This window comes from Epinephelus moara, chromosome 2, assembly GCF_006386435.1.
Source record: "Epinephelus moara isolate mb chromosome 2, YSFRI_EMoa_1.0, whole genome shotgun sequence".
NCBI classification, from domain to species: domain Eukaryota; kingdom Metazoa; phylum Chordata; class Actinopteri; order Perciformes; family Serranidae; genus Epinephelus; species Epinephelus moara.
This window is the reverse complement of record NC_065507.1, coordinates 6,191,420-6,218,131: the sequence shown is the minus strand read 5'-3', so window position 1 is coordinate 6,218,131 and position 26,712 is coordinate 6,191,420. Positions and strand designations below refer to the sequence as shown.

General features: G+C 43.7%; 1 protein-coding gene across 4 annotated transcripts in view; it reads right to left on the bottom strand.

Moving 5' to 3' along the window:
• epha4l (eph receptor A4, like) overlaps nucleotides 1–26,712 on the bottom strand; it is a 63,692-nt gene that overhangs the window by 24,029 nt on the left and 12,951 nt on the right. For all 4 annotated transcript variants that reach the window (XM_050056775.1, XM_050056782.1, XM_050056791.1 and 1 more), the window contains exons 4-5: nucleotides 11,506–11,661; nucleotides 1,667–2,002 (exon numbers count right to left, since the gene is read on the bottom strand). In XM_050056775.1, the coding sequence (XP_049912732.1) occupies nucleotides 1,667–2,002; nucleotides 11,506–11,661 (492 nt within the window). The remainder of the gene's footprint in view (nucleotides 1–1,666; nucleotides 2,003–11,505; nucleotides 11,662–26,712) is intronic.

The window sequence follows — 26,712 nt, the reverse complement described above, 5'->3', positions numbered from 1 at the left end:
CCAAAAGAGATGACATACTTTACATAGAAAAAAGTGTTGCTTGACATGTTGCTTTCATGTCGAGTGCCTGGAGAATTCTGTAATGTCGTGGACACAACAGTAACTTTCAGGCTGTTCTCATGCACTGTTTGTACATATACCTAGGTTAAGTAATGCATCAAAATTTGTACATATTCCTCGTAATTATGAGCCAGAAATTTTTGTATAAGCCACGTATTTGGGAAGGCCGCGATCATGTGACCAGCGTGCTTACGAAAATAAAGAAGAAAGCAGTGCGTGTAAGGAAGCAGGTTGGGGTGGCGAATGGGTCTTAAAATTCAGAGCTTTCCTCGTGAAACTGGTGTTCGAAAAGGTGTGCAACCAAGTGAACTTGGAGTCATTTTAAGGTACGTTATCACCATGTTTCTTTTCCTTAACCCTACCAAGAGGTTTCATTCCTTGCCTAAACCTAACCTACGTAATGTTACGTTAATAATGTAACCTTTCGTGAGGTACGTAACCTCATTCACGGGGCGCTAACTTGTTAGATATCATCCGAACTGTTGTATGAGGGGACGTTGTAACTCTACATAACGTCTAGACATTTGAAAATACCGAAATTGCATCTCCTCCTCCATGTCCCACATTTGTTGGACCAAAATATATTAACCTGTAGCTCCCTTGTTTGGTTCAATGGATGCATTGACCACTTCCCTTTTTTGCGCTCCCGTTGTCTTCCCAGCACAAGTAGGTTTAAAAACTTCTTCTTCAATTTACTCACTGATTTCATCAAATCCTTCCATTATCAAAATGCAAAGGGATACAAATACAAAACAAACAGCTGTCAGAAGGATATATGCTCCGATTAGAATGATATACTGAAACCAAACAAGCCGACTGGAGGTAAGTGTTTGGTTAGCGTGAAGACGACTGGAACCTCTCGCCAAAGCATGAATTAAAACCATTGCGTGACTCTATAAATTCTGTCGAGCGACATTCATCAACAGCGTAGAGCGCCCGATCATAAATCAGGGAAGATTTTACAAACAACAGCTCCAACACAGCTACTGAGTGGAACTTGTATTCGTCAGCTGCTGTTTCTATTGTCAAGAACGTTCAATTCAAATTTGCTTGGGTTTGTTTCACTTACAGGAGTTAACTAACATCTTTAGCGACAGGTAACCATGGTCATTATAGTGTGATATAGCTTGTGCACTAACGCTGACTGAAATGTTGATGTGTCCCAGTAAAGGGGCAGTTATGTTTAGTTAGTTATAACATTTTACGTAACTGTAATTGTATGGTAATTGTTGGCCTGGTATAAAGCCATTTCCATAAATCTTGCATATGTTCATCAGGGTTTAAAAATATATCGCTATGTCAATATATTGGGCCAATCAGTGTTGCCCCCTCCTACTCAGATTGACATAACACTTACTTATCCTTGGATTAATCAATGCTACACTGGTCACTCTTGGGAGGCCATTAACCTTCTTTGATTAGCTCTTGGATTATTGCATAAATATCAGCTAACTAAAGCTGCACTTCAGGGCAAAATTTATTGATCCTGATGGCTACTGGCAGTCTTTCACAAAATCTTTGACTTTCTTTAGCTGTTGGAACTTTTTCGACTATCATTTCCTTGCCACGAACACAACCTACAGCACTCAAACACTGGGCGTCTTACCGGCCTGGTTGGTGGTGACGGTCACGGACACGGCCTGTTCCGGCCCGGGGCTCTGAGGCGAGACTCCATTCACCGCCCACACCTCGAAGGTGTAGTTGGTGTGGGCCTGCAGCTCGTTAATGGACACCCTGGTTCCCTTCAGGCTCAGCTGCTGGGGGCTGAAATGGATGCCGTTACCGCAGGGCTGACAGCGCCGGCCGTCGGGCCCGCAGCGCTTACACACCACGTTGTACGTCAAGTCCTGGCGTCCTCCTGAGCTCCGCGGCGCGCTCCACTCCAGGTTTACCGAGGTCTCGTTCACTTTTGAGATGAGGTTGGCGGGTGCCGACGGAGGGCCTGTGGAAGAGGAAGAAAGAAGGAAGAGTTGATGATATTAGCAGCAGAGGATGGAAATGCTGAGCAGGTACAGAGTTACACTAATATCTATTATAGTAGCAGAGAGTGGGAGACATTTATTTCTGTGATCACATTAAACAATAAAGAACACATTAATGGTCGTAATATTAACAAAAAGCATTTGGTGAATACTGCAAAGAAACTCTGCTCAGTCGGGGAACTGATTCTTTCCACGCATACATATAAGAATGATGTAAATGTGTAATTGACTGGGTTGTCCCTTTATTGAGAGCTGAGGCTTCTTGAATTCCCTTTTAATGTCTTGTCCATTACAGCGAGGGAGGATCCAATTTCACCTCAGTTAATTCAGCACGTTAACTGAAATCCAATAGGCCCGCAGCTTTCTTTCCCATTCATATGTCGAATCAGCTGGAGGTGGCAGAGCGCCCGAGCCCGCTGCTAACAGTGGGGCTTTATGGCACCCACTCAATAACTTTAGACAAAGTTTGCTTTGGACCCTGTTATTAAGTTCCTGCTTTGATGTACTGCTGCAGTTTTATATGAAGAGCAGCTCCACAGATATGCGACACAAACTCCCCTGCTCATCAGTTTCAATTTACATGTCAGCTCTATTGTAATTAATGTGTTTTTTTGCGTTGCTTTCAAACATAAGCGACGGTAATTGACTTAACTCTCCCCCCTTTCTCCCTCTGCCTCTGTTTTCCCTGTCTCCCTCGCTCTCTCTCTCTCTGACTAATGAAGCGCACACGAGCGGGCTGGGGGGATCGATGCAGGGTGAAATATGAAAGCTAGTCAGTCCACAGACGAATCATTTCACAACGGAAATTAATTATCAGTGTTATTTTTGGAGGAGCCGAGTGGCAATGAGTGATTTCACAGAGACACAGAGAGCAGCGGAGGGGACAGTGTGTGGGAGTGTGTGCACGTGGTCGCCCAGGGAGGAATAAGTGCGCTTTTGTTGGCGCATTAATGGAGACGTGGAAGTACAATTTTACCCGTGATGCATGCGTCTTTACAGAGCGCTCATGCTGAATGTGTACGGACTGGACTCGCGTGTGTCGGCATTAGTCTGGCAGATAGTGGGGAGAATGCTGACGGGAAGCTGAGGCTGTGAGGAGGGAGATGGAGAAGGACAGGAGGAGAAGACAAACACCGTCTGTTCATCCAGGAAGCACAAAGTCACTGATTAGTATGGAAGGAGCAGGTCTGGATGGATGGAGGGAGAGAGGGGACAGAAATGGATGGTGGAGGAGTGTCTGTTTAACTGAAAATGACCTGAAGAGTCACTAACAACACTAGCAGGGAGATTAAAGGATGCAGAGTGTGTTAATATTAGCATCACTTGACTTCCTCTTACCATCCGCAGCCTTCGATGAGAACCTATTAATAAATTCTCATTAAAAATGATGATAAAGCTCCGTCTCCCCTCCTTTCCCCCGCTTTTTCACCCACTTTTCCTCTCTCGCTCTTTCACCTCATTCACTCCGTTTGCTTCTGAGACAATGAGAACAAGTTACAGATGGGGTTTCTAAATTAAGGTGCCTACACCCAACCGTCATTATAATAGTGCCTTGTCAGTGCGCTAGGTTGAACCAACCTCGACTCCCATTCAACACTCAATAATGCGCTGTCTGAGATGCACCATAAAGCTATTACCTGGCTGTTATCTGGACTCATGGAGCCATAAACTTAACAGGACAAAGGTAATATTAATGCTTCCAGTCAGTGTCTGAGAATGTGTGTGCTTTTGTTCTTCTGTTCTTTTCTCGCAAAGATAAAAAGATGAAAATGTCCGCCCGATTGAAGTGATTTGTTAATTCACACTGCTGTGCGTTCACTGGCCGCCTCTGGTCATTTATATGAGGGGAAGGTGGCAGAGGGGAAGCAGCTTCGAACACGATGGTAGGGGTATAACGCTGTTGCCCTCCATGCGAACGTGCGATTTTGCTGTGTCATTAAACTTCCCAGCCAACATTTGTATGGAGGGTCCATGTGGGTACTACATGGGCTGAAAATTGGGCCCGATATGGGATTGTCTACAGGTTCCATATTGCCCCATGCCAATTGCACCCATGGGTGGGTTTACCCAAGTGGGTTCCACATGTGTTATGCTAGGGCTACCTGGGTAGCAACTGTGTACGGGCCCAAAATGGGCACTGTATCTGGGGCTCACCTGGGTAAACCCACCCTTGTGGGCAACTGGCATGGGGTCAACATGGAACCCATGAACAATCCCGCATACGGCCCGTTTACTACCCACATGGGCCCTGCATACAAATGTTGGCTGGGTTCTGGTGGTTGTCGCCTTGCTTTGGCCGATCAAATAATTGGCATCACGGAAACAGAAATAAAACAAGATGGAGGAGCTGATAACATTGGTGTCTGAATACTTGGAAGTATTTCATTTGACTAGTAAACTGTCCAACTATGTAGAAACCCCTGGTAATTTCATTTATTTCCATTGTCGTGACACAGTTTGCAGCTATAAGCTAGCTTGCCCTTCTGCCAGTGTTATTGGACACACACTTCTCTGTCATCGCAGCCGTTAGTGACCATAGCAACGCTTTTTAAAATACTTTGCTTTTTGGGGGACGCTCTTGCAGGTAGGCATTCGTCAGGGCGGTTACCATGACATGTTGGGAAACTGGCCTACTTGCTTTCTCGCTGAGAATTCGATGACCCTGATTCGAAACCTTCGTATGTTGAATGCTTTGCTTCTGTTTATTTATATATGTATAGCAAAAAATATTCATGTTGTGCATTCAAACTTGTAACATGATAAAATCCATGTAGCCTGTTTGTCTGTGCCTGCTTGTCTGTCTGTCTATTCATGTCCGTTTGTTGGTCTGTCTTCCTGTCTCGTCCAATCTCATCTGTCTCATCCGCCTTTTCTATCTCGTCTATTTGTCTATCAGCCCATGTTCCTTCCTGTCTGATGGTCATGTCGCCGAGTAACATGATACATGCGCAGGTGCTGTTTTTGATTTTTGTTAGTTTGTTCTGGTTTTGTTTTACGTTTTTTGTTTGTCTGCTTACACACTGTCTTGGTTTTGGAGTGGTGATGCCTGTCTGTAAATACATAAATTGAATAAAGAGGAAAAAGGACAACAAAAAACAGAATTTGATGAGAGAATTGACACCATTCACATGTCAGTACACTAAATATGAAGCTATAGAGCCAGGAGACGATTACCTGAGCAAAACACTGACAGTACAGAGAAACACTTTGCACTTGTACTTTCGTGCGGCTTTAACAAAGAGACGGCGCATGTAAATTAGTGAGTTTTAGAGGATTTTGGAGGCATATTTTTACTTCCGTCAGACGGAGCCAGGCTAGCTGTTCCCCTTCTCTTCCTAACCAGCTAAGCTCACTGTCTCCTGGCTCCAGCCTCACAGTTAGCACACAGACATAAGAGTTGTATTGATCTACTTAGCTAACTCCTGGCAAGAAAGCAAACAAGTGTTAAAGTGTTCTTTTTACATAACAGCATTGTCCTCAATAATATACTAAGATAAGTGTGTCAGCATGTGTGTGTGTGTGTGTGTGTGTGTGTGTGTATAATCACCTCAGGAAGATTACTTTGTTTGTTTGTTGCTATGACAAAAGTTGCAACAGCGCTCTCTAACTTTATGACTGTATAAAGTCTTAAACACATTCCACCATATGTCAGTATTCCCTCCTGCATTTCACACACATACACACACACACACACATACATACACACACACATACACATACACACAAACTACCTTTGGCTATACCTGTCGCTCTCCCAGAATGCACCAGTGGGAGCAAGGGAGCGTGGGAGAGCCGTCAGCTGTGACTGACACCCGGTAATTAATCCTAGGAGAGAGAGCGGCGGGGGGAGACGGGAGCGCAACGCTCACACAACCTTCGTACAACGTTAGCTCAACATGGCCTTAAAATTCACACTCCTTACGGGTGGATTCCAGAGGGAGAAAGTTTCTCCTGAAGAAAGTTAGTGATTTCTTTTCCCCTCCTCTCCTTTTCCGTTCATTTACGGCCTCGCAATTTGCTACAGGCCTTATTTCTCCTGTTCCTGTCGCTCCCTCGCTTCCATCTCCCCCTTCTTTAATCTGTCTTTCTCATTTTTACTCCACTCGCATCCTCCGCCTTTCCTCTCTGCATGCTCCCGCCCTCTCTTCCACCACTCCTCTTTCATCCCTCTCTCCTTCTGTCTCTTTCTATCAGTAATTGTTAGCCGAGTGTTGTGCAGGGCCGAGGTAGAGAGCAGGCTAAATTGGCCAGAACATCGACCCCGCTATTACGATCCGGCTGGGATTCATTCAATGCCCCCCTCGAGTCCTCCTCCGACCCGCATTCATTCCTCACTCCATCCCTCCCTCTTCCTCCACCTAACCGCCGCTAAGAAAACTGGGCAAAATCTGAGAAACACATCAAGGGCGAGCAGAAACCCCAAAATGGAGAACACCGCCTCTATATAACCTGAACACAGTGGAGCAACCAGCTCCCACGGGTGTCTGTCCCTGGTCCTCATTACTGCCCTGTGTGTGTATTTATACTCACCCACATTTATTCATGTGTATTTCCTTTTTTGCCCTGAACATATTTTAATATTAAACTGTATGCTTATGAACAGACTGAGCTCCAAACTGTGTTTCGGCAGTAGTTTCTACCTTCTCAACTTCATTAAAACAAATTTAATGTTGTATGTTATGTTAAAACCTTCCTATAAACTAAATGGACTATGCACATTTTTATACAGTTGCGTAAGGATCTCATGAGACGTAACATTCTTGACCCAAAAAAAGTGGTCCACAAAGAAGTGCAAAAGCAACAAATGCAACAAAAGTAAGAGAGCAAGCCAGGAAACACAGAAATAAACCACAAAAAAGTGGTCAAAAAATATTGTTACAGCAAAGATTGTCTAATAATACGACTGTAATATGAGTCATTTATCCTGCCAAAATCCTCAGGCAGATTGATCCAAAGTGTGGGAGGTAAGTGTCCCTTGTTTCTAATCCCGACAGCAATTGTTTCGATCAAATGCAGCAAACGTTAATTGCCGATCAAAAGAACAACTGCTGCAAACAAGCGAAGATGCGAGCGAGACGCTGACGGATAGAATGGAGCGGGAGTAACAGGCCTGCAAACAAACAGCCGCACAATGACGAAATTACACAACATCCAGTTTTAATCATCATCTTGCATCGCTAGACTCCGAGCTAAGAGGGGGGAAAAGCGTTTTCAATTACCCATACACACACACACACACACACACACATACACACAGACCCAATTACCAGAGATGCTGGCTCTTTCCCAGCCTGACCTTCAGCAAGGCAAACTGGGAAATGACTTTAAGAAGGCCGTTTTTTTTCCCTTCATCTGCTCTGTTCGTGACTCTGAGTGGGTTTTTAGAGACGGAGAGGGAGAGAGAGTGAAAACAAGATGTGGATGAGGAGGGATGTGTGAGTGACAGCTGTAATTACAGAGCTCTAACATGTGGGTGAGAAGTAAAAAAAAAAAAAAAAAAATGCACGAGGAAGGAAAACAGCAGACGACAGACGGGGTGAGGGTTCAAAGATCAAATGTTGACCGGCTGACGAGGCGGGGCAAAGGTCGGCGAGGGAGTCCAGCTAATGTTTAGTTCCTAACTGTGGAGTCGGGGACGTAGAGGAGACAGCATAGCTCGGCCCTGTAAAATAAGCCAACTAATGAGCTTTGACAGCTGTTGCTTGCAGCAGCCGTGCTCAAATGCCACACTGACTAACAGGACAATAGGGATGAGCTCTAAGATCAGGCATTAAAACAGGAGTAGTAACTTAATATATTAGTGATGGGAAAGAACAGTAAGGTCGGACACGTGTCATATGGTAGTATGTAGAATATGATTTTATTTTCATTAAAAAATATATAGTTTGTGGTGTTTATGTGTTTTGTAACCACTATGTTTCATGTTCTACATACGGCTCCTATAAAATAGATTTTTTTTTAATCTCAGTGAAGCACCCGATTAAATAATGATTAACTAGAATAACCACCTTCTGGTTGTATTCTTCCACAAACCACTCAAGCTACAATTACAGTTTACGACTACGTCTAGCCACAATTATGTGTGGTCATAATAGTTAACAATACTTTAAATAAGGATGTTGCTGCATATTCTAAAACATGGATGCTTCACACACATCTTCAACCCAACAGCACAGAGGATCTGTACAATCAGCAATTTCAAGATGGACACCCAAGTTTAGTGTCACTCATCAGTTTTTGAGCAAATGTCTTCCCTTCTGTTCCTAAATTATGATGTTGAATAATGGCCAGAGAAGCAGGACGTAATTATGTCACAGTGAAGCTGACCTTTGACCTCTTGAATATAAGATGTCTCACTTCAGCATTTTATCCTGTGATACATTTGTATCAAATTCTGTCATAATTAGTGCATGAATTCTTAATGTGTTTTGTGAGGTCACAATAATCTTCACCTTTGACCTTTGACCATCAAAGTAAGTAAACAAATCGGTTCATTTGGTGAGTCCAGGTGGATGCTTGTACCAAATTTGAGAAAATTCCCTCAAGGCTTTCTTAAGAATTGCATTCACGAGACTGAGATGGACATAAGTTCACAATGTCCTTGACCTTTTACCACCAAAGTCTGATCAGTTTATTCTTGAGACCAGGTGGACATTTGTGCCAAATTGGAGAAAATCTCTTTGGGTACTCTTGAGATATTGCATTCAAAAGAGTAAGGAGGACGAAGTCACAGCAATTTTGACCTTTGACCATCAAAATCTATGTATATTGTATATATTTCAGATTGTCTACTTTACTGTTTTTAATATTTATTTTACTTTATTGTCTACTGTAATATTTTATTTATGTTATGTCTACTTTAATATTCTATTTTATTCTATTTTATTCTAATGTCTACTTTAATATTTTATTTTATTTTATTTTATTTTAATGTCTACTTTAATATTTATTTTACTTATTTCATTGTCTATTTTAGTATTTTATTTATATCTTCATCTTTATCTCTTGTTTCCATTCATGCTGTATTTCTTTTTCTACTCTGCACGGAGCATTGGAACAAAAACAATTTCCCCCCGGGGATTAATAAAGTATTCTGAATCTGAATCTGAATCTGAATCTAATTAGTTCAACCTTGAGTTCAAGTGGATGTTTGTGCCAAATTTGAGAAAATTCCCTTAAGGCTTTCTTAAGAATTGCATTTGCGTGATTGAGATGGACACAAGTTCACAATGTCCTTGACCTTTTGCCACCAAAGTCTAATCAGTTTATCCTTGAGTCCAGGTGGACATTTGTGCCAAATTTGAGAAAATCTCTTTGGGTAGGCCTACTCTTGAGATATTGCATTCAAAAGAGTAAGGAGGACGAGGTCACAGCAATTTTAACCTTTTACCATGAAAATATAATCAGTTCATCCTTGAGTTCAAGTGGATGTTTGTGCCAAATTTGAAGAAAATCTCTTGAAGTATTCTTGAGAAATTGTGTTAAAAAGTACGAGAAGGACGAGGTCAAATCGATTTTGATCTTTTACCATGAAAATATAATCAGTTCATTCTTGAGTTCAAGTGGATGTTTGTGCCAAATTTGAACAAACTCTTAATATGTTCTTGAGATATCGCGTTCCTGAGAATGGGATAGATGGGCTAACAGACAGACAACCCCAAAACATAATGCCTCCTGCCACGGCTGTTGCCCGCACAGAGGGATAGAAATAGGCAAAAATTGTACGTAAGGTCAAACAATACAAACATTTTTTCAATTAAATATTAGAATTGCAAAACATGCCCATCACAACTTCTTACAGTCTGAGGTGATCAAATGTCTTACTTTGCCCAACAAACGGTCGAAAAGCCAAATACGTTACTTTTTTTTTTATGTAAAACAAAAAAAGCTGCAATTTCATACATCTGAAAAGCCAGAGCCATTAAATATTTGGAATTCCTGCTTAAAAAACTGACTTAAAATTTAATTAACTGATTCATTTTCTGTCTAATTTATAAGTCTACTAATTGTTGCACATCTACAATGTTGTTTTAGGGTGTTCTCATGTAAACCAGTGCTTATTGTGCTGCTTTATATTGCCAGTTTATAAGACACAAGTCCAATGAGTTACAACAGATTAATTAAAGTGTTTTTATTTGCTGGCCAAGGTGAACTATTTTAGACTTTAGTTACACTGTGCAAAAATAACCTTGCAATCAGCACTTAGCACCAAAGATGCAGCCAAAATGTAACAATCAGTGGTGTTGCAGATTACCATCTTGTTCAAGTAGGACTCATATTCCTGATGATGAAAATATTCCACAATAGACATTGTTTATGATGTTACATAGAGGCCGTGCAGCGGGGGAATAATTAGAGGCCGTTCAGTTTTGTTGCTGCCTAGACAGTTAAGTGTTATGCAGGAGGGGCTCGGCTGCTCGTCTGATTCAATAAACTGTTTTGCTGAGTGATGAATCCACAGGAACTTGACAGATCATTGGGGCCAAACGGCGAGCCAACTATGAGCTAAGCAACTTAACAGATGTTTTGGTTGTTAAAATTGCTTTATGACACATACTCACTCACACACGAATGTCTGTCATGTATAAGTATGAGCGCCGTGATTGTCCTGGGAAACGAGCACGTAGGGCTTTGTGTGTTATGCGGGGTTTTTTTTCTGTTTGTTTTAAGTTTGTGTATATTTCTCCCAGTATGAACTCCCAGTTCTGTGACTCACTGAGGGAATGAAGTCTAAAAAAGGAAGAGGTATCATTAGACAGTGAGATTGTTAACAATATTTGTTATCACAGGCATGGTGAGTCAGGGGGGGAGATTGGAGGAACAAGATTCGCTGGCGGTTGACTCACACATCTGAATGGAGCAAAGTGCAATCACACACTGAAAAATAAAACTCAGGTTCCTGCATTTAATTCTCCTTTCTTTCTCCTTGGTACCTTACCCTCTTTCTCCATAACATCTTATTCATTCACTGCATACATCTCCAGCTTTCTGTCTGCCCTTGTTTTTCCACCTTCTTCCTCACCTCCCTGCGTCTCCGCTAACATTTTATCTCTATTTGTCTTTCTCTACCATTCTCGCCCTCCTCTATTGTTTTGCAGTCTCTCTGTGGAAGACTGAATCTGGGATGCAGCGGTTTATACCCTCATTAGTTCTCTGTCACCGTGACTGATCACTAAGTACCACCTGGAATCAAAAGACACCTATTAAACCAGCAGCCGTCTGCTTTATGTGTGTGCAGAAAGGCTGTCTCTGCGTGTGTGAGGGGGTAATTCAGGTTGACATTGCAAGAGGGAGAGATAGAGAGAATCCATGACCATGTTTAGGCAAAGGCAATCACTCTGTGTGTTCTCTTTCACAGCAATATGTTGACTTGTATACAGTATACAGCAGCATACTTTACAAAATCACAGCTAGTCATGTGCATGTGCTGTATGTTATACACTTTACATGTGGGTGTACTTACGGGTGCAAGGCATGGACGCTGGGTCTGTTTCAGAGCGGAAGTATCCCTTGTCGCAGGCGCAGGAGGTGGATCCCTCCCTGACGGAGTAGCTGTGGAGCGGACACTTGGAACAGGAGCCATCAGTGGCCAGAGCGCGGTAGTATCCAATCTTGCAGGCTGAAAGATAACAGACACAGAGGAGGGTAAGCTTGGTTAGATGTGACGTCAACATGAAAAACAATTATATTATGCACAGTTCTTTTATAGAGACGAAGGTTCTAGAGACTGCTGACATGCTGGAGTCAGGGAATCATCATATCCATTAGGCTCTGATCGGGCAGAGGGAGGGGAACAGAGATCTGTGGGGGTATGTGAGACCCTCAGAAAGAGATGAAATCCCAGGGAGTACCACCAGCTGGTGCTACATGAGCTTTACCTGGATGATGCAATTCAAGGCTTATTTTAGGATGAGTCTGGGACAACTTGACAAACTGTTGTTAATCATTGGGCCTAATTACGGTTAATAAAATGCTACAAAGTACTTGAGGTGACAGTTTGTTCAGATATGTCTTGTAGCTTGTTAGCATCACACAAACTATGCACACTGCTACTTGTTGTTATTGCCACTACAATAGGCATCTCAGTTTACCTAATTGGACGATGTGAGAAAAACACCAATGACAATGAGAATTTTTTTCTGCTCTGAATTGAAGTTTTTTTAACTTGTTCAGGGCGCTCTTACAAAAACGCAAGGCTCATAGAGTGGGAAAATGTGACCTGCTCAGCCATGCAAAAGCAGTGACGGAAATGCTTCACTCTCATTGAAAACCATTACAAACTTGGTTCTTTTAAGGGTACCAACCAAATTACGTCGATACTACCAAGTACCAATTCACATTAAATCAATCAGTGATAAATTTCGGTACTTAAAAGTGTATCTGGGTGAGCACGCCGGGTTCAGACAGGAAGCAGAAGCACTGCAAAGCATCTTGAACTTGGGAGGCCACCTGCGGAGCATTGCGACCAGCTTCCTTGCTGTGGGGTGCTTTGCGGCAGTGAAAATGGAGGTCCACCATGCTGCTGTGTTTAGAAAGGAAGTGGAAGCACTGCAAAATGCCCTGAAGCCAGGAAGCCAGCCATGGAGCTCCGTTGCTTATTAACTGCAGCTTGTTCAAAAATTAAAATTTTGTTACTACAGAAAGAGTTAAGTGCCTGGAAAAAGTACTGGTACAAAGTTCCAGGTACAAGCACCGGTTCAAATGTAAATGGTTGCCAACCCTACTGATTGGATCCTGAGAGTACTTCTTCTAGGAACCATGAATATCTCTAATAAAAATCCCTGGAAATTTGGACGCTACTTACATCCAGAATATGTATCAAACATGAAGTTGATATAAGTGGCTGTTTCGTGCTTTGGTGTTATGACGATGTTGCCATAGTGTTGCACTTAACATAAAATAGTTGTTTTCCAATGGAACATAAGAAGAGAACTCTGTGATCTTCCCCATTTTCACCCAATTAGCAACAAGAAAACAATACGCTGCCCAGAGGCTTGTACGTCTCTCTCCCTTTGTCTTCACTCTCCATCTTCAGTGCTTTCTCCCCTTTCTCCTCTCTCACGAACCTGCATTCTATTATCAAAAACAACAGAGCAGGAGTAAAGGGCGCTATTTCCTCTGACAAAAAAAGAGAAGATCAAATAACTACCTCTGGTTTTTCTCACAAATTTAAGCTATGCTCAATTGGCAAGACTCGGAGCCGCAATGAAACCAGAGCCATTGGCATTTCAGACCATTTAACAAACAAATGCCACCACACTTGGCACACCGGGAGCTCTGTCACTCTCTCAGGGCTGTTTCTGCCTAACACACACACACACACACACACACACACCTATACACACACACCTTAGTCTGAAATGGTAACCTAAGTGACACTTTTCCTACTTTTGGCGACAGTGCTCGCCTTTCTTTTGAGTGACAGTTTGATTGGAGGGCTCGTGTTTCAAGGAGTTTCTCCCTCGTCTATCGGTTTCTATAATGGCCAGGGAACCCTAGCAGGGTTACGTTTCACCCTCTGAGCACTGAACCAGAAGAGGAGGACAAAAGAACAATTCTCTGAGAGGTGCGGCGCAGACAGTCGCAACACCGATTGGACCAAATAACCTGTCAGTCAATGAGGCTGCCATGTGCTTGGCAGTGGGCGGTGAATGGTATTGAGGCCGGGGGGTCGGTGGTTTGGGTTTTGGTAGAGTGGGTGTGTGAATGTGCGTGTGTGTCTGTCTTGTTATTATGTGAAAAGACCCATTGGAGACAGATGGGTAAATTCATACCCAATATAAATCAGATAATTACACACTTATAGTCTGCGGGGGTAAATTGGACTCCCACACTTACACACAAACACACTCACACATAGTCTTGCGATCCTCTCAGGCACATACACAACCCAGGTCTAAAAGTGCATTTGAGAGGCATGGATTCCGATGCCACAGTCATAAATACATCAGGGGATCCTACATACAAAAGAGCAGTCACATAAACAAACTCCCACATGTGTTCACCACACTAGAAATCAAATCAATGCCTATCCACACACACACACCGCAGTGTGGAGGAAGTCCATCTTCCAACAAAAACACACATTCCACCAACCGCCCGACACGCTTACACGTACAAACAGAAAAAGAAATCCACAAACCCCCTAAAATACCGGGAAATCCCTTTCTCAGAGGCGTAATAAAGTCAGGCTCTTTGCCCCACAGCCGCTCCTCTCTAGCAGCTGGATTAGGGTAGCGTGGCGTTAACTGAGCTGGGCTAGCTGCTACCTGCTGAGCCATTCTTTGCCCGTTCCCACTCAGTCAATCAGGGCTAAATCTCTGCCGCTTCACTCGCTAACGCTAAGCTAAGGGTCTCTTTGATTGTGGCCTGCAGGGGTGCGTGAAGCCTCCGTTCCTTTTCTTCATGGTTGCCAAAAGGGGGGGGGGATTAGTCGGGAGGCGCTTTGTGTTATCTCTCTATCTTTAAAGCAATCTTTCAGCGCCCAGTCTCATCGCTGGAGACAGAAGGACACCGGGATTTGTGGGTATTGTTTAAGAGGCTGTGACCGCTTCAGGTGACAAAACACAAAGTTGCTGTTAGGGTTTGTACATGTGCGCTGACCAGGAAAAGTGTCCAGAGTTGAGAGAGGGGTCAACCAGCTGTTAGAGACGATGCCCCCTTGCTAAAAGCTGAAGGGAGAGTTAATTGAGTCCCATGCTTCACAGCCTTTGGGCCTGAGCCTCTTTAAAGAGACACAGTCTAAGAGGGCTACCTCAAACTGTGCACGGTTGATGAGTTTTTCGCTCGTCAATTATTAAGCTGTCCCAGGCTGAACCCAGAGTCCCCACAGGCTGTCCCAGAATTCCTTGCCCAATCCCAAATCCCTGTCTGCCATAGACGTCGCTCTAGCATCTTCATCTGTGGTTTGAAACTCCACATTTCAGAAATTGTGTTTGAATATGTGATGTCAACATATGAGGCCTTGTTTATAGCAGCGACTGCCCCACAGAAAGGAACAGAGGAGGGAAAAGAGAAGTCGATATCCAAGTAAAGCCGGGGAATTTGCTTCCTATTAGGAGTGTGTCTGTGTGTGAGGGACGAGACCACAGTAGTGGGTGGTCCAAGAGACCGTGGCTTCAGAGAGGAATCTCCCTTAAGACTTGCTGGATTTATCACTGTCCGAGCCAGCTCTGGCAAACCCACATACAGACGCAAATACAGACACACATGAACACACATGTATTTAGTTTTATGGGATGTGAGCTGAGAAGCCCTCATCATATCCTCTCATACAGCTCTCAAAAGTCTAACCCAATTTTTCCACACCGTCTTTTTTATACTGTCTCCTTTCTCGCCCCGTCGCTCTCTCACTCTCCTGTATTATTTTTTTCTCACTCTCATTCGCCCTCTATCTCTCTCTCCCACTCTCCTAGGCTTTCGCTCGGCAGGCCTCCTTTCAGACAGAGAGGGGTTTGTCAGGTGCCAAATCCCTGAGCTGAGAGATCAAAGGCAGACAAAGAGACTGGTGACTTACTGTTCTATTCTGGAAAGGCAAAAAATGGAATCCCTCATAGACCAGGACATCGCATTCTTCCCCCTTTTCTCCCCCAGCAGCTCTTTCACTCATTCAATCCTCCTCTCGGGCTTTAGTCTTTTTTTCCCTTTTGTCAGTCTCTCCCCCGCCCCATCGCCGTCCCTGTTGTCTCTAAGCTGAAGCACGTTTGGAGGAAAGGGGGCAACTAGGGTGGAGGGAGAAGGTTGTGGGAGTTAATGAGTAGTTTTGTCCGTGTGGTGGGGATTCTGCTGGCTGAATTGGTTGCACCGCGTGAGGGGAGGGGAAAAAGGGAACTTCTGTTCAAGACAAACTCGTCGACGCAGCCATCTGCAAAAAATAGGAGTGCACAAAAGCTAATGATACAATGATAGCTACCCACACGTGAGCCAACTAAAACCCAGCTAAGTTTTCCTCTGAGTGGCAAAAACCTACACGCCAGGCATGAACAGCCGAGGATGCTCCCTACGCTGCCGCCAAATAAAACCACATCTACCCACACACCCACCCACTGCAGCCCACCTTGAGTGACCCGCATGCAAAGCCTGATAGGCAAGCTATTCTGTAGCCTACACAACAAAGTATCCAATCCACTCGGGACTGAAAGCATGAGAGCAAACTTGCGCTACAATAGCCGTCCAAAAACCCCAGGAATATAACACCCAGCACACGGCGCACAATAACTAGGCCTGCCCAGGCAGAACAATTGCCTCTCTTATAATCAGAAAAAAGAGAATTAAGTTCAAACTACGGCATTTTCCCTCCTTTCAAGCCTGCGCTTTATCTTCTTTGGGTGATGAAAACTCGGTCACTCTTTCTTAGTCATAACAGACAGTGAGCGCTCTTCAGAGGAGCAGTCAGAGGCGTCCTCACAAAGACGCTCTTTCAAAAAACGAAGCGATCAGCTTTCAGGACCTGAGGGCAAGGAGAGTCTCTCCTTCTCCTGCACCTTGAGGAGCCAGCGATCTCTATTCAACCTGCCTTTCTGACATATCCCTCTGCCTTTGTGTTTCTCCTATCTCTTTTTTTCTCTTTCTCTCCCTGTGGAAAGCAGTGCGTTGCTCAGGTGAGACTCCTGCTAGAAAGGATTACTATTCCAAGAGTGCTTTGTTTACCCCCCAGCTGCAGCCTGAACTGGGTTTAAAAAAAACAATCACTCAAAGTCTCGGATGTATATACTGTCTACCCACCCAGACACACATATAGATAATAAAGCCCATCCACATCAATACACCTGAGCCACTGGCATATTAGCAGGGATAACTAGCTGCTGACCGTTAGCATCTGTCGCTGGAACAGCAGGAGAGTGGAGCAGGTTAACTCATTAATTCCGTCACTGGGGGTTATTAATTACCTCCGGCCCTGACTGCGACACGCAGCCACACGGCCAGCGAAACCCATCAGCGTGATGGATGAGGGACACACGGCCACCGAAACTGATCACGATGATTGATGACATACACTCGTCTCACATCTTGACCTTGACCCGGGGGGAAAAGGTCTCATACTTGCGGTACCGTCCTTTAAAATACAAAAACCAAGAAAAAGCCGGGTAGTGACATCTGGGTTGACATCCTTACTAGTGTTAATGAAGGCCAAGAACAAAAGGCAGCGAGGCTAACGATGTTAATAACACACAAGCCAACCTTGCTGACAATCACGGCGGCTTTACTAACGGTGGCCGGTGCCAGGGGGTGCGAGAGTTGCCAGCAGTTTGTCTGTCAAATGCCGGATGATTTATAACTGTATTTTCAGCAGCACCGATCCATCACGCAAGAGCCACCCACGACACTGCCCTAATTAAAATGTCCGTACCTGACACATAGGAGCACCAGCCAAAGAAGCAGATGAGCAAAACATGTTGTAAAAATGAGAATTATAACACAAGTACACCCTGAGAGCAAGACACTGTTATATTCAGTAAGATATCAAAGCCATCAAAATGACACCAACGGTTCCTTTATGCTGATTTCTTGCCATTTTGATCCAAGTTTAACACCAGCGTGCGGCTTGAAATGTTATAATTAACAGCATATTATATGTTTAAGTAATTTCTGAAACAGTTTTTTAATAGAAAAACACCAAGTTTTCTGTTAACACACAAGCCTGTTCCTGCTCAAATGTATTTCTGTTAAAGGGATACTTGAGATCTTTTGAACAGGGGCTGTTTGAGTTACTTATCCAAAGCTGGAGTACTACACACAATAGATGTCAGTCAGCACGCCCTCAGTTAGGAGAAGCTAAGCAATGTACTGCTGTGGACGGACAGCAGCAAAATGTATTTTAACCACCTTAAAAAAAGCCCATCTCAAAAAAGTGTATGCTATATTAAGAATATTTCGACTGCTTTACCTTACGGTCAGACTTGCCGATTTCCAACGGGGAACTGAAGCCATTACGTCATCCTCTTCAAGCCAGACTCCATAGAGAAAAACAGTGATTTAACATTGCTGAACAGAGAAGCTGCTGGTCTACTACTGCCTCAATCTGTTATTTTGTCTGTCTTATTGTGTGACTTTGAAATTAAAGAAGGTAGTTTGGATTCACCAAAGACGCACAGTCACACAAACTAACTAACTGATGTAGGCAGCAGTAACCCAGCAGCTCCAGTGTAAAGCAAAACAAAATTACAGTTTTTGTCAGTGGGGTCTGGTGGCTTGACAAGAGCATAGATGTGGCACTGAGGCCTTTAACACCTTCCCCATCAGAGCAGGCTGTTTGATGGAAAGGTGAAGCGGTCAAAATATTCTCAACAGATTGTACGCTTTAACAGTTAAAGATTTTTTCAGGTGGTTAAAATTCATTTTACTGCTGCATCCACAGCGGCACATTGCTTAGCTTCTTTGTCATCCACTTCTCCAAACTGCGGGCACACCACAAAACATCTACTGTAAGTAATAAACTGGCTATGGATCAGTACTCCATACAACCTCTCTTCAAAAATACAAACTATCCCTTTAAGAGTTCACTGCGGTGCCACCTATATTGTTACTGTTTAGATTGCATAACTGAAAAAATCTGAAATATTGTTCTGAAGACTTCCTGAGGACCAAGGTCTCCGCGTTCTTATTGACACGTAGGCCTCAACTTCCTCCCTAATTCCTCGAGCCTGGCCTTAACAAGGAATATTAGCACAATGGTTATATCGCAGAAATCTAAAGTATTCCACCCAGCCACTTCAGAACGGACAAGACCACTCCTTAACAAATGGGACCAGAGTACCGAAGGTGTATATGAGGAAAAGAGTGAGATGGTAAAGAAAGCGAAAGAGATGGATGGAACAGGGAGAGGTAGCAAACAGATCCAGTTTTGTTTGGTGAAACACTGTTTGACTTGGCCAGGCTGGGTGGGGGCCACTCAGATTCCACTTTTGCACCCATGCCAGATCAGCAAGGGTGGCACCACCCAAAGCCGGGCATAGTGCCAACCCATGAAGGACCTTTTGTGACCTAAGATTTGCACAGCAGGTGGGTAATGGACTATAATTCAAGGCAAACAAGACAGAGATGTACACACAAACAGAGGCTTACAAACCTCTGCACACCTGCACACTTTCAGGTATGCACACAAAGCCCTTCAAAGGCCCTCCGGACTACACAGATGCATTTTGCCATGCCATGCATGCATGTAAACACACCCACCAAACGGGCTTTGTGTAAGCCAGGTAAGCGCGGGGACACGAGCACAGCAGGGACGACGGGAGGTAAACAAACTCAGTCAAGGTATTGTCTTGGTCCAATTTCCCCAAGGTCTCCGGGGGCTTGAGTCTCATGCTGGACATGTGTGTGTGTCTCCATATGTGTGTGCGTGAGCAGGCGGTGTATCTAGCATGCTTTCCTGACATTGTTTACAATGAAAAGAGCTGCATTTCAATTCAATTATAAAAAAAAAGGCAGAGAAGTGGGAGGTGGGGGAGTATGCTAATGTTGTTGTGTGAGGGGACGCTCACATCGGCACACACCGCTAAACAATTGGGAGAGCTAAACTATTCTACGTGCGGCGAGTCAAGGAGAATGGGGCAGGAAAAGGGAGGATGTGTGAGGAAAACACACACAAACACACACTAAGAATAGGTGAAGAGGAAGAGGAAGCGATAGGGAAGCAGTCTCAATGGGGCCTCATATCCAATTCTGTAAACAAGTGTAAACCACGTGTCGCGCTGTAGCACAAATACATAACAAATCACTAAAATCCCCCACAATGCAACAGCTTTGTCAAGTTAATGTGTGTTAAATGTAGTATTATTTACGTTTGCTTGTGTTGTACAAATTGTAAAGGTGGGAAATAAATCAATCTCACAACCATACTGTGATACAACATCATGTGAGATTCAGTTATTGTACACTGGGACATGTTGTATCTTATATAATGTGTTTAAGGCTGCATTACAACAGGTGGTAGAATTTTTTTTAACTTATTTGAGTGTCATAGTTCAGTAAAATGAACAATCACCCGACCTCTCTGGTCATTATATTCACAAATACAAAATATTAGAGCAGATGCTCACATGGTATCATTAATATCACCCTGTGCTAGTTTTTAATCTCATCATCTAATAAATCAAACTGACATTTTATCTACAAAAACCAACACTTTTGGTTTGCCCTCAAAGAACACAAAGGAAAGAAGCAAATTCACAGCTGGGTGTCACTACTAAATTTAAAAATAAACTATTAATCCTAAAACTATAATCAAATACCTGCTGAATATTTTTACTTTTATCAGATCTAATCAAAAAGATTTAATCAAGATTATTAGAATAACCAACTAAGCAGTTCCTGGAACATATTTTTTTAAATACATTTTCATGCATCACTGAAGCATTTCTGTTCTCATGTTGCCACACTTAATTAAAGAATGACATGTTAATGATACTACACTGTTTGGCTGATTAGTGTCAGTTTATTAGCACTTATTGAAAATGGAGACACACGTAAATTTACATTAATTCATAATGTCTATAACTGGCAGTGTTGTGTTACCGAAATAAAGAGCATGTTCACTGAACAGGCTCATATTTTTGGTAAATGGTGAAGTGAATGCATCAGTTTGCAAGTTATGAACTGGAACATGAGCGTCGTTTACTCTCACCACAGTAAAAGATGCTCCTTTAAGGGGCACCTGAGGATTTAAAGATTTTATAAGTAGTTAATGCCAGAACTTAATTAAAACTGGATGAATCAGTTGAAAGGCTGAATTTTGTTTAAAAAATAAGAAGCTCTCTGAGGCCCCTCTAACCCCTTAAAGAGGCTAAATGGTTTCGTCCGCCCCTGCACTAGGTTTCATCTCTAAACACAGCTTGAGCCAAGTGACTGACTGCTTCTGCTGCTCATCACCAACGTACAATGTACGTTGGCAAATGGGGTTCCAAAAAGACAAAAGAAATAATGAAAAGAAAGCAGATTGACTTTGCGAAGGGACAAAATGGATCCAGAGAAGAAGAGCAGGGGCCCCACAGAGACTGCTCATGCATAGGACTCAGAATCTGGTGCTAAGCCGCTGAACACCTCTCAGTGTTTCCACCCTTTCTGATCTGCTTCCCACAGGTGTGTGACCACAGGTGGCTGTGATGGTATGATGTCATTACCACAAAGCCATATCACATACACCTTAAAGTGAAAATAAGCCTTTACTTCCATATCATATAGCCAGATAAATGTGGATACACAACCATAAATAAACAATGGCCTGCAGATGGGAATGTACCTAAGGCAAACACACCAAAATGAAAATCAGTTGCATTGCCTGCTGGTCAAAGTGTGTTTTTGTGGCTCTGCTACGTCCCTGTAGTAAATAAAATCACAAAGCAAAGCACATTCAAACCCACCTCACATACACCAGACATAGCGTACGTCACATTGGAGTGCGCACACGTGTCAACACTTAGCTGTGCAGAAACATGCATGCAAAAACTTTAATTGCCTAGTCGTCTGCGGGCTCGGGGGCAAGTTTAACATCAACCTTGCCGGTTTCTCAGAAGCGGCTTGGTGGGTTATGAGGAGGGGCTGGAAAGGGTCGACTTACGGGTGAAAAGGAAGGTATTTTTAGGTTGTTTGTTTAGGTAATCTACTTGTAGCTCCCAGACGACAGCCTGTCTGGGGCCTCAAAGCACCTTCCATTGTGTGTGTGTGTGTGTGCGTGTGAGGGTGTGTGTCCCTGAGAACACCGCGCACACCACCGTGTCTCTGCATTGTTTGTGTGAATACATGCAGTCATATGCGCTGTGTGTGTGTGTGTGTGAGTGTGTGTGTGTGTTCACTCAGGGTACATAAAAACTTTCCTGGGTCACTAGCTCTTCAACAGCTCATGTCAGCCCAATGACGGTCTGCTGGTCTCCACTGTGGCTGTCACTGCTTTGACCCTTGACCTCTCCAGTGTCACTCAGGCCTCACTCTCTCCAGACCACTTTCCCCTCCTCGCTCTCTCTCAAAACAGGATCGAGGTCACTGCTGCCGTTGAAGTGACACCCCCTCCGACTTGAAACTGTGTCAGCTCCCGTTCGCACGGACACGGCGTTGCAAGACGTGTGCGTGCATTCCAAAGTTAGTAGCATGTGTCCACAAACTTTGCAGTTGGGCGTATGCGTTGCCCTCCCTAACCTCGGGCTAGTTGAACCTGGCCTTGCGGGGGGGCTGGGGGGCCACAGGGAGTGTAACAGGAGCCTGGGGTTAATGGCTGCTGCTTAGACAGGGTTACTCTGCTAATGTGTAACGTTCTAGCCTTTAGCTTTGATGTGAGGACAGACACGCAGGCACGGCGATGATGGGAAGAGGCAAACAAAGGGCAGCGAGATTCAAATGCACAGTGAGCTTTGAAGCAAGTGTGTGGGCACCACTGAAAGAGGGCCAGAGTTGAGTTTCTGGGTTACGTTTTGTATTTCTTGGACTCCTCGCCTCCTTTCACTCCGAGTATGTCTACTGCTCTCTTCCTGCCTTTTCTGTTATCTCTCCTTATCTTTCACCACTTAGGGTGATGCTTCTTACTTGGCAGCTTTGTCGGTGATTCAAGCAGTACTTGCTGCCCTGTAGAGCTGCCAAAAATATGTTCACGATTGCCTTTATTCTCTGGCTAAATACTACCATTGTTGTATCTTTATACACCAAGCAAAAAGAATCTACATCACACCAACAATTTTTGTGATTTAAATTCCTTAAAGGTGGGACCATTCATTTTGGCTGGTTGCACATGTTGATAGGTTACACAGTAAACAGTTTAACGGACTGCACACCAACCACATCGGGTGGAACAAGCTGGTGGTGCCGCTCATTCGGCACTTACCGCTAGTGATGCCTGTGATAACACTGTAGGCTACCCACAGTTGGCATTGTGAGCTAGCACCATTAGCAGCATCAGCACAGCTAGTGGTGCTAACATTGTTTCCAATGCTAAAGGGGTTTTGTGGCTCAGAATAAAGCCGCTTGCTCACCAAGGCTACCTGGCCAGAAACCGGAGGGTGGCCACTGTGTTTGGAAAGCATCATTTGACCAGTGGTAATCGCTAAATGAGCATCGCCGTTAGCTAGCTCCCACCTTACGCAGGTGGTTCTCAGTGCAGAGCGGCTAAGGGTAGCTAACTAGTGAAGATTGGAGGGGGAAGTGGGCACCATCTTTCTGCATGTTAACATAGCCAACCAGCTGTCTGTCAGCAAAGCCAACATAAACACATTTACATCCAATATTAAACACATATACATCCAACATTAAAATTTCACCACCGCATAATGGATAGCACTGTGACACCCAGTGCTAAAGGTGACTCAGTCAATGCAGCACTGTACTAAAAGAATGGGCCTCTCGTATTGTAAATCATTTTGCTTTTCTTTTTTCTTAAAAATCAACTGATTGGGTGTCGAGCTGCTGAAAGCAAAATTAACCACAACTGACCTAAGGTTAATTCTGTGTACCGGAGTCATGGATAGTGCGCTCTCAACACTTTACCTCAGGACTCTTTCTTCAGGAGAAAGTAGTTCCAACGAGAACAGTTCAAAGTCAGGTGAAACAACCCCACAATACACAGCAGGTAGTTATATTGACGGTAATATCTACCGCAGCTGGCAGAGGTCACGACACGACCACGCTAGGCTTGTTCAAAGAGCGATCACCGTCTGTACCCATAACCCCCCACTTCACCTTTCACATCTCCAGCCGTTTATCAGGGCCACTAGACAGGAGTCAATTCATCTTCCTCTCTCCTTTACTCTGTTCACACACTCTCCCTCTGTCACACACATTCATGCTCTACTTAGATACCTACGTGCCTCCTTTTCATTTCAATCACTTCCTTTTATCTCAATCTCTATCCTCTCAGTCTTTCTCTGTTTTCTCCTGTTTCTTCTTCCCCTCACATTCCTCCGTGATGTGAGCCTTCAAGGGATCGCGTCTCTTTATTTATTTTTTTCTTCCCCCCCTTCCAGCAGTATTTGACAGCTCGCTGCGGATCAGGGGAGATCAAGGTTTCTAATCCCAGAGACGTGCCCTAGCATGGACACACCTCCGCCTTTGGCTGGAGATCTGCAGCTTCGGATCCCCGGTGCTGCGAGGCCTCCACATCCCCAAATTACACTTCGGCTCTCCCACAGAGAGGTCACACCTCACAGGCAACCCCATGGTGCGTTGGATACGCATGTAGTTTGCATGCCGGTGCACATACACATGTATTCACAGCAAGGGGTCAGCTACCTGATCTCAAAGCTCTGGCCTGAAACCAGCCATAGGTGCATGTATGTGTTGGAGTTTGTTGCCAAGCAGTTCCCACTGTAAATTCCCATTTCAAAGATTTCATTTAAGGGAAAAGTTCCCTCTCATGTCTGTATGCTAAATATAAAGCTGGAGCCAGCAGCTGGTTAACTTATAAGCTCAAAGATTGAAAGCAGCAGAAAACACCTAGCCTGGCTCTATCTGTCACAAAATCTGCCTAACAGCAGCTCTGAAGCTCACTGAGTTTAAAAATGGCAAGTTGTGGTTTTACGGAGGGTTATGTACCCTAAGTTATATAGGTATAAGTAATAGTCCATTGTCAGGCATTGCAGATAGTAAAGATGTCACAAGAACCGAGTCTTCGGCACCAAGTAGATGCCAAAATTCTGAAAACATGACAGTACTCCATTATCTCCTGTACCCTAGGCACTGTAGGTACTGGGGATACAGTTCTTCCTGACCTGACGGGGCAGCATTCGCCAGCATGTGTTCTAGTCTGTCGTTAAATGCCTAAGAAAAAACGCCTACTTGCAACAACAACAGCAGCAAGTGCAGCTGCAGCACCAGCTCCTCATCGACTCTTCATAAAGGAAAATGTTTTTTTTTGTTGTTTGTTTTTTATTTTGTTTCCTGAGGCCAGCATATTTTCTAACTTTTTGCAATGGGAGTGCCACGTTTTTACGCTATGCTACAAACGCCAGCAGCATGACGAGGCACTAAGCGTCTATTCTCCAATGAGCGCTGCATATGAGGATTTTTCCCTGGTCGCTGAGAGTTGAAAAAGGTTCAACTGTAGTTATAATGCTCGTACCCAGCGTTAAATCACAGTGGAGGAGGGTTGGTCTACCATTAAGACCAACCGTCACATCTTACAAGAACAACAATAGCGGAGAAATATGTTCCTATACTGTAGGCTATGTGTCCTAAATTTTGTACTAAATTTTGATGAACCACGTAGACTAGTACTTTGAAGTGGATCATCGGGGATTCATACATTTTTTTTAAATTTAATTTCATTTGAATGTCTTTTAATAAAGGAGTTAAGTTCACTGGATTTATTGTTTTGATTTTATATTTTACCGTGTTATCAAATTAGGTATCGAGATATTGTGATATTTTACTGGTATTGGTACTGACTGCTAAATTTCTTGTAGGGATGCACGATAATATCGACATGTCATCAGATCAGTATCGACCTGTATTAGCTTTAAATTAAATATCGGAATCAGCCAACATGCTTTTTCTAAATTTGCACAATGACTAAATATTACGTACATTTTAAAGTATTAAATATAATGTCTCCATCTGCTGGTGAGCCATTACGATAAGAGTATGCATCCATAATATGATGTTAATTCCACTACAGAAGACACCTGATGATCACTAAAATTAGGTAGGGAAAAAAACTGATATATTAATATCAGTATCGCTTATCAGTCAAATGAATTGTTACATATTGGATCAGCAAATAATCCAATATCGTGCATCCCTAATTTCATATATCGACACGCCTAGCGGAGAGGTCTAAATACTATAATGCCCACGAGCTATGAGCACTGTTGCTACTGAGAAGTAGCCAGTGAGCTAATGAACAAGTGTGCTAATTAAAAAGCTGAATATATTTTCATGTTTCTGCAAAGCAAAAACATGAGCGGCACACCCAACAGAGTTTCAACCTCTGCGGCTGGATGTTTCTTCCCTAAAATGCAACCTGAAAGTCAGCTTCTGTCCTTTTGTTTTTGTGTGCACAGCCTTGTACCTTCAACTCTTCATCAATGAATAAGTTATTTCACAATACAGTTGTTCATGCATCTTCTGTGGTGATGATTCATCCGGGAGAAGCCCTGAACTGCTCCAGACTCATCTACCACTGTCAGGCAGGTAATGAACAGGACTTTTCCTCCAGCACCCTAGATACCCAAAATACCTTCTCCCACTTCGCAACTCTATTGCAATGACAGATGTTGTCCACAAAATTATGTTTCCTCACAACACACTGCCTGTATTCCTCATTCTTCTTCCTACACACAGATCACACTCTCTAAGTCTGTGTGTGTCTTTCGAGGAAGAATGAGCCAGTGTGCCATTTCCTCCACCACCGTGATTAGAAAAGGGGGATCTCTGCTCATTAAAATGGGCACAGCGTCCAGTCTCAGGGCACATCAGATTACAGAGCGGCCCTTTATTGCAAGGCTTTTTGTCATAACCCCTAACTGATTGCCACGGAGCAGCCTTTGATTTGGCCACTGAACTCTGCGCCCCCTGAGAAAAAGGATGACGAGGAAAGAGAAGAAAAGACCACCTACCATCGGCTCGGCAGGATGGAGGGAGCTTAAGATAGAAATCAGCAGGAAAAGAGAGAGAGAGAGTGGGAGAGATAAAACATTTTCAAGGTGTTTGCAATCAGCCTGCCATTGTGGGATGCTGAGGGAGAGTTGGC